At 42.1% G+C, this 13542-nt stretch overlaps 1 protein-coding gene across 2 annotated transcripts in view; it reads right to left on the bottom strand.

Moving 5' to 3' along the window:
- The window catches only part of RAD52 (RAD52 homolog, DNA repair protein), a 46738-nt gene extending 33489 nt beyond the window's left edge, over positions 1-13249 (bottom strand). Inside the window, exons 1-5 of one of the 2 annotated variants that reach the window (XM_080662265.1) lie at positions 13205-13249; positions 2712-2816; positions 1509-1610; positions 608-701; positions 381-448 (exon numbers count right to left, since the gene is read on the bottom strand). In XM_080662265.1, the coding sequence (XP_080518391.1) occupies positions 381-448; positions 608-701; positions 1509-1610; positions 2712-2798 (351 nt within the window). In that variant the 5' untranslated portion in view covers positions 2799-2816; positions 13205-13249. The remainder of the gene's footprint in view (positions 1-380; positions 449-607; positions 702-1508; positions 1611-2711; positions 2817-13204) is intronic. The other variant, XM_080662266.1, reaches the window with a different exon arrangement.
- Between the last annotated feature and the right edge of the window lie 293 nt (positions 13250-13542).

Raw genomic sequence — 13542 nt, 5'->3', positions numbered from 1 at the left:
TGCTCATGTATTTTTTTAATGGATGATAGTATTTAATACTCTATGATATTTAGAATCATTTGGTACATTATAAAAAGATATAACAGATTTATTTTAGAATGTAAAATTTTAAAATATATAACTACTTGTATTTATGGTGAAAACTTGTAAGTGTCAACTTAAAAATGTGCAGAGAACAGACTTTTTCAAAATTCTTTTAGGGGACACATGGGAAAAAATGTTTGAATACCACCATCTTAAGGAACACTAACTAAGACCCAGCTCTGGGCCCCATTTGGCAGCTTAGTTGTGCCATTGCCCAGAGACTTCCCTACTTGCTCCTTCTCTCTCACCACCCTCCCCAAGCCTTGGAGGCAGCAAGTGTATTTCCTCACCCTCACCTTCAACTGGACTCGCACAAACGCACAGACTCCCACGTAGAACTTCCCGTTGTTAAAGTCAACAAAATCTAGGAGTGGGAAAAAAAAACCAGTAGGAGAAGATACGGATCCCTGGGCTTCACCCATATTCTTCCAGCTGGCAACCAAATACACCTACCCAACAAAATACTTTTATCAGAAATGAGACAATGCCAAGTAAGGGAAATGAAGAGGTCACCATTGCTCACCCACATTCTGCTGTGTGATAGAGTGTGCCCAGCCATTGTAACCAAACATCTCATTGGCCAGATTAATTACCCTGTGACCTTCGATGTAACACACCTGGGAAAAAATTAAAGAAAAAATAGCTTGTTAAAATTTCTTACCATTATTATATGTAGATCAAAATTTACTTCATTTATTCCTTACCAGGTTTTGGGGAAAACTGCCCTTAAACATTCCAGGAAAATTCTCAGTGAACTTATTTGCAAAGGTCCTTCCTGAAGGAGCCAGTTAGAAGGGATTAGACTCAAGGGTAAAGATATCCACTTGCCTAGCAATTTCCAAAACTCAGTTTCCAAAAAAGTACATATCTCAGGTTGACAGATGACCAAAAACATACACAAAACTTAAAATGAGAAACAAATGGTAAGAGACACATTTTTAAAGGATTACGTAAAAATCCTATAATGCCAGGTATAAAAGTCTCAAGATGGCCGAAACCGGTTTGGCTCAGTGGATAGAGCGTCAGCCTGCGGACTGAGAGGTCCCGGGTTCGATTCCGGTCAAGGGCATGTACCTTGGTTGCGGGCACATCCTCAGTGGAAGGTGTGCAGGAGGCAGCTGATCGATGTTTCTCTCTCATCGATGTTTCTAGCTCTCTATCCCTCTCCCTTCCTCTCTGTGAAATATCAATAAAATATATTTTTTAAAAAAAATTTAAAAAAAAAAAAAAGTCTCAAGATGCTTGGGGCACTTCTGATGACAATGAAGTCTAGAAGCCATCTCTTCCCAAAGACAGTAGGAAACATCAATAACAGTGAACAAGAGAATTTCTGAATCCATGAGGACCCAAAGAGGGAGTTGGCAAGATCATCTGAGAAGTCAGCCCTAGGGGTACCCACTATTCAGGAATATAAACTCTCCTACCTTCTGGCCTCCCCCAGCCATGCGGCTACTTATGTATTCTGGGCCCAGCCTCTGCCTCAGAGCACTCTGGATGGCCTGGTACTCCTCTGCTGTGTACTGGTACTACAATCCAGAAAGAAAATTAAAGTCACATTTCCAGCATTCTTTACATCAGCAAGTCTCCAACTTTTTGGTCTCCACACTCTTTCACACTCCTAAAAAGTATTGTGGACCCTAAGAGCTTTTGTTTATGTGGGCTATATCTATCAATATTAGGAATTAAAACCGAGACACTTTTAAGACACAGATTCCCCTAGCTATCAGAGCAATGATACCACTACATACTATGCAGTCTCTGGAAAACTCCACTGTTCATTCATGAGAGAATGAGACTGAAAAAAAGCAATTAGTATTTTAATATTATGAAAATAATTTTGATCTTATGGACTTTGAAAAGGTCTCAGAGATCCCTAGGGGTCACTGAACCACATTTTGAGAACCACTGCCTTAGATGTTACTACCATCCCTACAAAACTTTCTCAAGCTAGAATTGGAAAACTAAAAATTCCCACTTCTGAGTCTGTAGGCTAAGGAGGAGAGCAGAGAAAAAATGACAGGGAGTCTTTATTCCATTTTCTTCTCCAAAGTTGTGTACCTCTCCTTCAATTGAACATTTTCCCATCCTACACAGATAAATATACTACTACTTGTTTGGATTTTTATACCCTTGGATGTTCCCCCTTTACCCCATTTAGATGAAATAAATACTCACAAGCAGATCTCTGGTAGAGAAAGACAGAATTTGGGTGGACAAAGCAAGAATCTCTTTCATATGCACAGGATATCTCTACATAGAATGACACCTGAAATTCTGGCTGCCTCCATAAAAAGAACTGGTGAAGGTGGGCAGAATGATAGGGAAATAGTAAACTGTTCACATATCTTTGTTTCATTTTGAATGTTGTATCACATGAATATATAATCTATCCAAAAACTAAATAAAATTTAAAGCTAAATGTAATCCCCAGTACTGTTAGTATTTTAATGCTAAAGTTCCAAAATGCCCTGCATTCATCAAAGGCTCCCAAATAATGCATCTAAAGGAAAAACTAATAGCAATAAACAGCTTACACATGTGTACATGATGGTGCTTTACAAATTGCTTCCTCATACCTTTTTCACTTAACCTCATTCTTTGCAAGTGTGAAAAACCCAAACCGTTACCTGTCCAAAGCATAATACAGAGTTGCCACCAGCAGAAGAGGGATGACTGTCACCTCCTCCAAGAATTGCTTCCTCAGTCCCAGACATGTGGATTCTGGTTGACCTCTATATAAACAGAAGATTAAAAAAGGATCTCAAAAAATGCTAAAGTCAAAAGGCAAGAGCCACAACTAAAAAATCAGATAAAACATCCATAGGTAAGATTTTACAAGTCACTTTATTTACATACTTCTAAATACTGCCCCAATCAAGGATTAAATTCCTCTGTGCTTAGCTACGGTCTCATAGTCCCTGATTATCCTTTAGGGATTGCTTCTACTTTCTGCTAAAATTTTTGCTAGGATGATAGTGCTACTAAAGGTTATTTTTATAATGAGAATGTATTATAATTACATTTTATAATGTTTATAGATGAAAAGTCAAAATTACAAAAACACTCGAAGGGAGAGCAATCAACTTATTACTACCTACTACATGTGCAATATGATCCAGGCCTCTGTAGGGTCAACGAAATGCGTTAGACACAATAACTGAACTGTTTGCCAAGAGCTAACAAGCTAGCTAGTGGGAGAAGACTAATAGACATGAAACATGTAACACAGAGACTCCTGGAGCATTAACCCAGTTTGGTCCCTTCAGCATCAGCTTCACCTGAAACTTGTTAGAAATGTGAAATCTCAAATCCACCCCAGACCCACTAAATCAGAAACTAGACATGAGGCCCAAGAATTAGTGCTTTACCAAGCCTACCTAATGATTTTTATGCAAGCTCAAGTTTGAGAGCCAGTGCATTAGACTGAGGCTATGCAAATTTATAATCCATTAGAAAACAGAATTACTCTCAGAAAAGCACCTGCAACTGGCTAACCCACTTATCTGACTACTCCTGCATCTGTCTCACATCAAAATCAAAGTTGATGCCTCAGAAAATTTATATAAATCTTCACATTTGCTAATAGAACTACAAATCTATGAATGTCAACAAGTATGATTCTCCACATGGCATCTAGATATATAAAAGGCTAATATGCTGTGTCCCTCAGACCATCCAACTGGTCACTATGATGCACATTGACCACCAGGGGGCAGACATTTAATGCAGGAGCTGCCATGATGCACACTGGCCATTTAAAAATAAACGGCACCACGGACCTGGCACCGACAAACCAACACTCAGCTTCCCCCAAGTGGGACACAGGCCCCACCACCACCCTGGAGCGACAGCCCACCAAATCACAGCCAACGCTGCCAAGACCCCATGGTGCAAAATGCAGCCCACAGCCCAGCCCAGAAATGGTTGCTGTGAGCACCAGGCAATGATGTCACGTAGCAACACCTGGCTTCCTCTTCCTAGCAACTAGCCTCCTTGGAGTTTCTTCAGCTTAGGAACCTGACTTGCTTTATAGCCAGGTGCAAACATTTTACAGTTTAACCAAATGTTTGTGAAGCGTTTTCACATGCCTCATCTCATTTGATCCTCACAGAAGTCCTGGAGTAGGTAGATAGGAGACTTGGTAGAATCCTACTTTCTTTTCATTAGCCAGAAAATGGAAATTAGAATGTTTAGAAACTTGACCCGACTGAAAAGAAGAAATGGTGGAACTTGAAAATGAATTCAGGTTTTCTCACTGCACAGGATATAGTCAAACACGGCTACAGTTAAATATTGTACTCTTTGTTCTCCCTGCATGATCTATAATAATAATCTGCTTTGTGTTGATATTTACTGCTGTGTTGCTGACAATTACCTGAAAGAGAAGTTGGGGTGCTTCACTGAGCTGGGAAAAGTTTAGCTAAGTCAGAAAGCAGGTCTAATTAAGCAAGTTTATTCTATATCTATAAAAGGCTAAGTTGACTCGCCCATGCATGATACATATAAAGCTCTGGCTGGTGCCAATCACACAAGTGTGTTTCAATCTGTCATTGTGAATTTGGTTGACACTTCTAATATAGAGAAAGGGCAAATAGTGATATTAAAATATTTCTTCTAATTAATTTCCTTTCAATGTGCACGAATCCATGCACCAGGACACTAGTTATAATATAATGTTAAGAGCTCAAGTTCTAAATGTCAGTTTCTGGCTCTATCACCCACTAGGTGCTTGACCAAGGGCGGGGGGGGGGGGCAGTAGGAGAAGAATCACATAATCTCTCTAAATATCGTTTTCTCATGTAGAATATAGAGACAATAATGGTAAATATTCATTTAATCTTTATTTACTGCATGGAACTGAATTAGAATAGTACACAATATGCAAAATTAGAGACAAAAAAAAAGTCAGTGAACTTGAAGACTGAAAATAATGAAAGAGCTTCAGGGATCTGTGGAATAATATCAAAATGGCTAGCATGCATACAACTGAGGTCCCAAAAGAAGAGTTCAAGAGAATGGGAAAAATATTTTAGAAAATAATGGCCTGAAATTTCCCAAGTTGGGTGAGAGGCATAAATGTATGCATTTATGAAGCTCAGCAAACCTCAAAGCAGGATAAATACAAAGAAAACCACACCTAAATACATCATAGGCAAAATGCTAAAAACCAAAAATAAAGAGAAAATCTTGAAAGCAGTCAGAGAAAAATAGCACATTGCATACAGAGTAATAATACAAATGATAGCTCCATTTACAAGTTTTTTAAAAAAAACACTTTTGAGAGGAGAAACCAAGATGGCGGCATAGGTAAACACCTAAACTGCTGCCTCGCACAACAATATCAAAACTACAACTAAAAGACAAAACGGACACCATCCAGAACCACAGGAAAGCTGGCTGAGTGGAAATTCGACAACTAGAAGAAAAGAGGAAAGCACAATGAGACTCAGAAGAGCTGCAAAAGGCTGAGGTACAGAGACTCGCACACAGAGAGCACGGGCGGCTGTGTGCAAGGGCGGCTGTGTGCACGGGCGGCTGAGTGCGCGGCTGGCTTTCTAAAGCGGGAGGGAGAAGGAAGCTCCTGACTGAACTGAACTCCATTCCCGGGTGAGACGCTGGGAAACCAGACTCATTCGGGGGGGGATCTGGACTGTCAGGAAAAGAGAAAGCACACTGAGACTCGGGAGCTGTGGAAGGCAGAGGTCAGGAGGCACGCGCATGCAGAGAGGATTGACTGCTGAATGCACGGGTGGCCGAGTGCTTGGCTGGCTTTCTAAAGCGGGAGGGAGAAGGAAGCTCCAGACTGCACTGAACTCCAGTCCCGGGCGAGACGCTGGGAAACCAGACTCATTCAGGGGAAATCTGGACTGTCAGGAAAAGGGAAAGCACACTGAGACTCGGGAGCTGCGGAAGGCAGAGGTGCGGAGGCGCGTGCGCACAAAGGACTGACTGCTGAATGCACGGGAGGCTGAGTGCGCGGCTGGCTTTCTAAAGCGGGAGGGAGACGGAAGCTCCTGACTGCGCTGAACTCCGTTTCCAGGCAAGTTTCTGGGGAGAAACTGAACTGTCTGGCAGCAGGCGAAACTCAAGAGCGGCTTTCTCACAGAGGTGCTTGCAGCGATTGCCGAGGGACACTGAGACCCAGGGGCCTCATAGGGCAGGGCTGACGGGAAACCAAGGCTGTCTGCTCAGCCCTGAGACTCCACCCCATCCAAGCTGAGCACAGAGGCTTTTGCAATTTTGCAAGTCTTGTCTCATATGAGTGTCTCCAGCACAGAAGTTCTCCCAGCATAGACACAGCTGATCCTCACAGCCAATTGGCCTGGAGGTCAATTCCTCCCAGTGATACCAACAAAAATCAAGACTTAACTACAACAAGGCTGAGCACACAGTCCACAAAGGGGTGCACCAAGGGTGTCCACCTCAGATAACTGGGGAGGCTGAGCCACTGTGCCCTAGAGGACACCTACCACACAAAGCTACTCTACCAACTCAGGGAAGCAGCAAAAATGCAGAGACAAAGAAACAGATCACAAATGAAAGAAATGGAGGAAAGCAAACGACTGGATATAGAGTTCAAAACCATGGTTATAAGGTTTTTCAATAATTTTCTAGAAAAGGCTGATAAATTTAGCGAGACCCTCGAGGATATGAAAAAGGACCAACTAGAAATAAAACACACTGACTGAAATAAAAAATATTATACAGAGACCTAACAGCAGACTAGAGGACCACAAGAATCAAGTCAAAGAGTTGAAATACAAAGAAGCAAAAAACACTCAGCCGGAAAAGCAAAAAGAAAAAAGAATCCAAAAATTTGAAGATAGTGTAAGAAGCCTCTGAGACAACCTCAAGCGTACCAACATCCGAATTATGGTGGTGCCAGAAGAAGAGAGAGAGAAAGACACTGAAAACCTATTTGAAGAAATAATGACAGAAAACTTCCCCCACCTGGTGAAAGAAATAGACTTACAAGTCCAGGAAGTGCACAGAACCCCAAACAAAAGGAATCCAAAGAGGACCACACCAACACACATCATAATTAAAATGCCAAGAGCAAAAGACAAAGAGAGAATATTAAAAGCAGCAAGAGAAAAAACAGTTAATTACCTACAAGGGAACACCCATACGATTGTCAGCTGATTTCTCAACAGAAACTATGCAGGCCAGAAGGGAGTGGCAAGAAATTTTCAAAGTGATGAATGGCAAGAACCTACAACCAAGATTACTCTACTCAGCAAAGCTCTCATTCAGAATTGAAGGGCAGATAAAGAGCTTCACAGATAAGAAAAAGCTAAAGGAGTTCATCACCACCAAACCAGTATTATATGAAATGCTGAAAGGTATTCTTTAAGAAGAGGAAGAAGAAGAAAAAGGTAAAGAAAAAAATTATGAACAACAAATACATGTCTATCAACAAGTGAATCTAAAAATCAAGTGAATAAAAAATCTGATGAACAGAATAAATTGGTGAATATAATAGAATTAGGGGCATAGAAGGAGAGTGGACTGACAATTCTCAGGGAAAAAGGGGTGTGGGAGGTGTGGGAAGAGACTGGACAAAAATCGTACACCTATGGATGAGGACAGTGGGGGGGAGGGGTAAAGGCAGAGGGTGGGGTGCGAACCAGGTGGAGGGGAGCTATGGGGGGAAAAAAGAGGAACAATTGTAATAATCTGAACAATAAAGATTTATTAAATTAAAAAAAAAGACAAACAAATGCTATATGATACCATCTACATAAAGTATCTATAGTGAAGCCCTGGCTGGTTGGCTCAGTGGATAGGGCGTCGGCCTGCAGACTCAAGGGTCCCAGGTTCGGGGGACATGTACCTTGGTTGCAGGCACATACCCAATAGGGAGTGTGCAGGAGGCAGCTGATCGATGTTTCTAACTTTCTATCCCTCTCCCTTTCTCTCTGTAAAAAATTAATAAAATATATTTTTTAAAAGAAAAAAACACTTTTGAGTAACTTTAAAGATGTGTAAGACTGTTAATCTGAAAACAAAACAGTACTAAAAAAAAATTTTAATATATATATTTTTTATATCAAAGAGGAAGGGAGAAGGAGAGAGATAGAAACATCAATGACGACAGAGAATCATTGATCAGCTGCCTCCTACACACTCCCTATTGGGGATGAAGCCCAAAACCCAGGCATGTGCCCTGACCGGGAATCGAACCATGACCTCTTTATTTATTTTTAATATATATTTTTATTGTTTTTTTACAGAGAGGAAGGGAGAGGGATAGAGAGTTAGAAACATCGATGAGAGAAACATCGATCAGTTGCCTCCTGCACACCCCCTACCGGGGATGTGCCCACAACTAAAGTACATGCCCTTGACTGGAATCGAACCTGGGACCCTTCAGTTTGCAGGCCAATGCTCTATCCACTGAGCCAAACCAGTCAGGGCGAACCATGACTTCTTGGTTCATAGGTTGACGCTCAACCACTGAGTCAGCCATGCCAGCCAGGTCTAAAAGAAATTTAACAAGACTTAAATAGAAAGGGAGACGTACAATCCTATATAATAAAATCCTAATGCAGGGGTCCTCAAACTACGGCCCATGGGCCACATGCGGCCGGCCGAGGACATTTATCCGGCCCGCCGGGTGGCGCTGCCTGTCCTGCTTAGCAGCCGACTCGTCCCAGGCCCACGGTGTGCATAGGAATTTGTTCATAGTTTGTTTTTTTTTAACTATAGTCCAGCCCTCCAACGGTCTGAGGGACAGTGAACTGGACCCCTGTTTAAAAAGTTTGAGGACCCCTGCCCTAATGTGTAAATCGACCAAACAGGAATGACCGGTTGCTATGATGCACACTGACCACCAGGGGGCAGACGCTCAATGCAGGAGCTGCCCCCTGGTGGTCAGGGCGCTCCCACAGCGGGAGCACCGCTAAGCCAGAAGCCGGGCTCATGGCTGGCAAGTGCAGCGGCAATGGCGGGAGCCTCTCCTGCCTCTGTGGAAGCACTAAGGAGCAGCGAGCTGGCGAGCGGTAAGGAGCAAGGGGTCCCGGACTGCAAGAGGGATCCTGGACTGCAAGAGGGCGCAGGCTGGGCTGAGGGGACCCCCCCACTCCAGTGCATGAATTTCATGCACTAGGCCTCTAGTGTTCATATATTTGAAGGCTCAATACTGTTTAGATGTTAATTCTATTCAGATTGATCTAAAGATTCAATGCCATCTCAATCATAAGCCTACCAGTCTTTTTTGGAGAAACTGATGACTTTAATATTTATATGGAATATGCAAAGTATCTAAATTATCCAAATCAAGCTTGAAAAACAACAACAAAGTTGCTGACCTGCACTACATGATTTCAAGATTTATGATAACTACATTAATTACAACAGTGTGGCCCTAACCTGTTTGGCTCAGTGGATGGAGCGTCGGCCTGCGGACTAAAGGGTCCCGGGTTTGATTCCAGTTAAGGGCATGTACCTTGGTTGCGGGCACATCCCCAGTGGGGGGTGTGCAGGAGGCAGCTGATTGATGTTTCTCTCTCATCGATGTTTCTAACTCTCTATCCCTCTCCCTTCCTCTCTGTAAAAAATCAATAAAGTATATTTTAAAAAAATAATAATAATAATTACAACAGTGTGGTACCAATAAGGATTGATCAATGGAACAGAAGAGTCCAGAAATCAACTGCCATTTATACAGTCATCTGAATTTCAATAAAGGTACCAATGCATATAATGACATACCTCACTATACCCAACAGAATGGTTAAAAATAAAGACTGACAATACCCAAAGTTGGCAAGGATGTAAAGCAGTTAGAACTCTCACCCACTGTTGGCAGGAAATACAGTGATAAAATTACTGAGCTGTAAACACATGCTACCATTTATAGAAAAAGGGAGAATAACTTGAAGATGGAGCCACAGATCCAGAGAGTAAAGCAGCAGGCCTCACACCATTAGTCTCAGGCCTTGAACCTAATGGTTCTTTATATACCTTAGATATCAGCTCTTTGTCAGAAAGGTGTCAGTGCTTGCCTATTCATTTTCTTAGAGTTGTCTTTGATGAGACCTTTTCAATTTTAATGTAATACCACTGATCTTTTTTAAAGTGGTTATTGCTTTCCTAGTCTTGTCCAAGAAAACCTTTTGCACACCCCCAAGTCATGAAAATAGTCTTCAATATTTTCTAGAAGACTTACAGTTTTATAATTTCTAAAATAAACCTGATAATTTCTTTAGAAATTAAATATGCATCTGCCACGTAACCCAAGAATTCTTCTGATAGGTATTTTCCCAAAGAAATAAAAACATATGACCAAAAAAAAAAAGACTTGTGGGGGTAAGGAGAAAGAACTTAAAGTAGAATAGTGACTGTGAGTATAGAATAGATTAATTTAAGAGATATTAAGAAGGTAAACAAGATTGGGAAACATTTTTATTCTTATCCATTTCCTTATTATCTAAAAGCATTTCTAATTACATGTGGAGGGAGGCACACAAAAAATGAGGGAATAAAGCATATTATATAAGGAAATTTTCCTTTTGTCTGACCTCTTTTCATTTTTTAAAAATTTGATTTCAGAGAAGGGAGAGGGAGAGATAGATAGAAACATCAATGATTTGAGAGAATCATTGATTGGCAGCTTCCTCCACAACCCCTACTGGGGATCGAGCCCACAACCTGGGCATGTGCCCTTGACTGGAATGGAACCTGAGACCCTTCAGTCGGCAGGCCGACTCTCTAGCCACTAAACCAAACCAGCTAGGGCTTGTTTCATCTTTATTAAAGACAGGAGAGGACATAAACATGAAGGGTAATAGAAGCCATCTTTAAAAGTTCAGAACTTTTTTGTAAACCATGAGGAAGCAATGGAAATTTTAAGTTGAAAATAATAAGATGACATTTATGTCTCAGAAAGCTCTTCACCAACAGTGAATAACTGAGGGAAGAGTTCAGTTAGGAGTCTATGTTACAACAGTCCAGAAAGGAAATTATAAAGATTCAGGATCATAGAAATGTAGTAGAGAAAGGATGGACTCTGGATATGTATTACAGGAAGCAGAAATGACAGGACTCGATGATGGCTGAGGATCAAGAACAGCAGGATTGGATATCAAGGGGTTTTTTTCCTTTTATTTTTACTTACATATATGCTGCTATAATTTTTGTGACCCACACAAAAAAGAGTAGAAAAAAACTTTTTTTAAGAAGGAACTAGATCTCAAAATGTCATCTCACTACATTCTAAATAGAATGTGTTTCTGTTTAAAGACAGCTTATTTAATATATACTATTGACTTGTTCACACTGAATTCACTGCTGAACAGTTTACTAGTATCTAAAAGAAACTTTGTAAGGCCCATCACAGCCTTCCTTCACTTAAACAATAAACACACTTCAGCAATATGCCGGGAGGCCTTTACATTGTGTGTGGGAGGTAGGGGGAGATACCCAAAAACCTGGCACTAAATATACAAGGACTCTCATTTCCAGTATGAGAACTGAAAGAGCATCACCTGGTTTAACCTCAACTGAGAACATGAGCATGGGGCAACTCAAATTTTTCGGAATTCTGCACATCTGCAAAAGTGCCATGAGTATCAATTAGGGATTTGGGATTTCAAAGCTTAGCGAGTAAATAAATTCACAAATACAGATTTGACATATAAAAGATCGACTGTGGGTTTGTTTAAGGTAAAACCATTCTCCCACAGCTATCTCGGTTATTTTGTCATACACTCATCTCCAACTACACCCAGTCCGTTCATACACAAGATAACAGTCATGACATACATTACACAGCAGCATCTCCGATAAGAACTGCACACAAACATTTCTCTGCCAGTTATCACTACAATTAATGGTCTAATCAGTGCTGAACCGTGAACACTTTTATTATTATTGTTTCAAGTATTCCTTTTTTCCCGATTGACCCCCCCTCCGCCATTCCCGCCCCCCAGAACAAGCCCCCACCACGCCAGTGTCCGTGTCCATTGGTTATGCAGCTAATATGCATGCATACAAGTCCTCCGGTGGATCTCTTACCCCTCCCCCGCCTTCTCTCTGGGGTTGGACGGTCTGATCAGTGTTTCTTCGTCTCTGGATCTATTTTTGTTCATCAGTTTATGTTGTTCACAGAGAAGACTTTAAAAAGACAAACTTCCCTAAACTGAGGTCCCTGAAATACTTGACCCATCCCAGAGTTAAATTTAGTTTTAAAATGTTTGCACCTCAGACAGAGTTCTGCGGAGGAATAGACCTTAACAGGTCTAGGTCTCTAGGAAGCCTACAAGTCGGGGAGAGGGGGTCCCAAATATCCCAAAACTAATGGCGAAACAAAATGTGGTATATCCCTACACCTGAATATTATTATTTATATTATACAGCCATGAAAAGAAGTACTGACACATGCTACAACATGGATGACCCTTGAAAACATTATGCTGAGATAAACAAGACACAAATATTGTATGATTCCACTTTTGTGAAATATCTAGAACCGGCAAATTCAGAGACTAAGGGATTAGTGAGGCTGGGGTAGGGGATAATGAGCAGTGCCTACTAATGAGTTCCAGGTTTCTTTTTAGGGTGATTTAAGTGTTCTGGAATTTGACAATGGTGGTTTTACAACCCTGTGAATATACTAAAAACCACTGAATTGTTCTCTTTAAAAGGATAAATTTAAACATATATGTATTGTATCTCAATTTTTTAAGAACAGGTCTAAAAGGCTGAATACGCGGCTAAACTGAGTGTCAAATTCCTTCCAAACTGCAGCCACTCCTTCCAACTCCGCTCGGCCATTGACACAAACTTCAGCAGCCTTCCCCCGACCACAAGCAGCAGCCGGAGGCTCGCCCGCAGCGGGAGGGCCGCAGCGAACATCAGGCTGCCGCCATGCCGGGGTGGGGTCCTGGGGTTTGTGCCACTTGAGCTGGTGCAAGTTTCCTGTACCCCTGTCCCTCCTAACCGAACTCTCAGAAACCATGATCCTGAACCCCTACTGTAAGCCACTACAGGCCTCTGGACTCAGGATGACTCTGCTTAGGACGCGCTCAAGCCCGATCCCTGTGCTCTACTCGGACTCGAGCCGCCCAGCTCCACAACCCTAGCCGGAACCACCCCACTGGGCGTCCTCCCCACTTACGCGCCTCAGCAGCGCGCGGTGCACGCAGGGAGCTCAGTCTAGGCTAAATGAAGGGGGAAGGGAGTTTAGATAGAGCCGCGCAGAGGAGTCTGGGAAGGAAGTGCAAGGGAACTCTGGGAAGAAGGTCCTTCTCGAGAGCTAGGCCAGGGCGGAGCCAGGAAGAACAGGAGGAGGAGCCGTAAATCAAATAGGAAGGGGAGAAGAGCCGCAAAGCAATCTGCCGAAAGCCGTAAAGCAAGCTGAAGCGCGACGCTGATCTTTACATTCTTAGTCACGCTTATTGCTCCATCCAGTCCCTCACCGTCCCCTCAGGTTGTGCGGCGCCCGGATCTCTGCTG

Source organism: Plecotus auritus, assembly GCF_963455305.1.
Source record: "Plecotus auritus genome assembly, chromosome: 3".
In the NCBI taxonomy this organism is placed as follows: domain Eukaryota; kingdom Metazoa; phylum Chordata; class Mammalia; order Chiroptera; family Vespertilionidae; genus Plecotus; species Plecotus auritus.
Note: the sequence above shows the minus strand (reverse complement) of the source record. Positions and strands in the feature narration are given on the sequence as shown.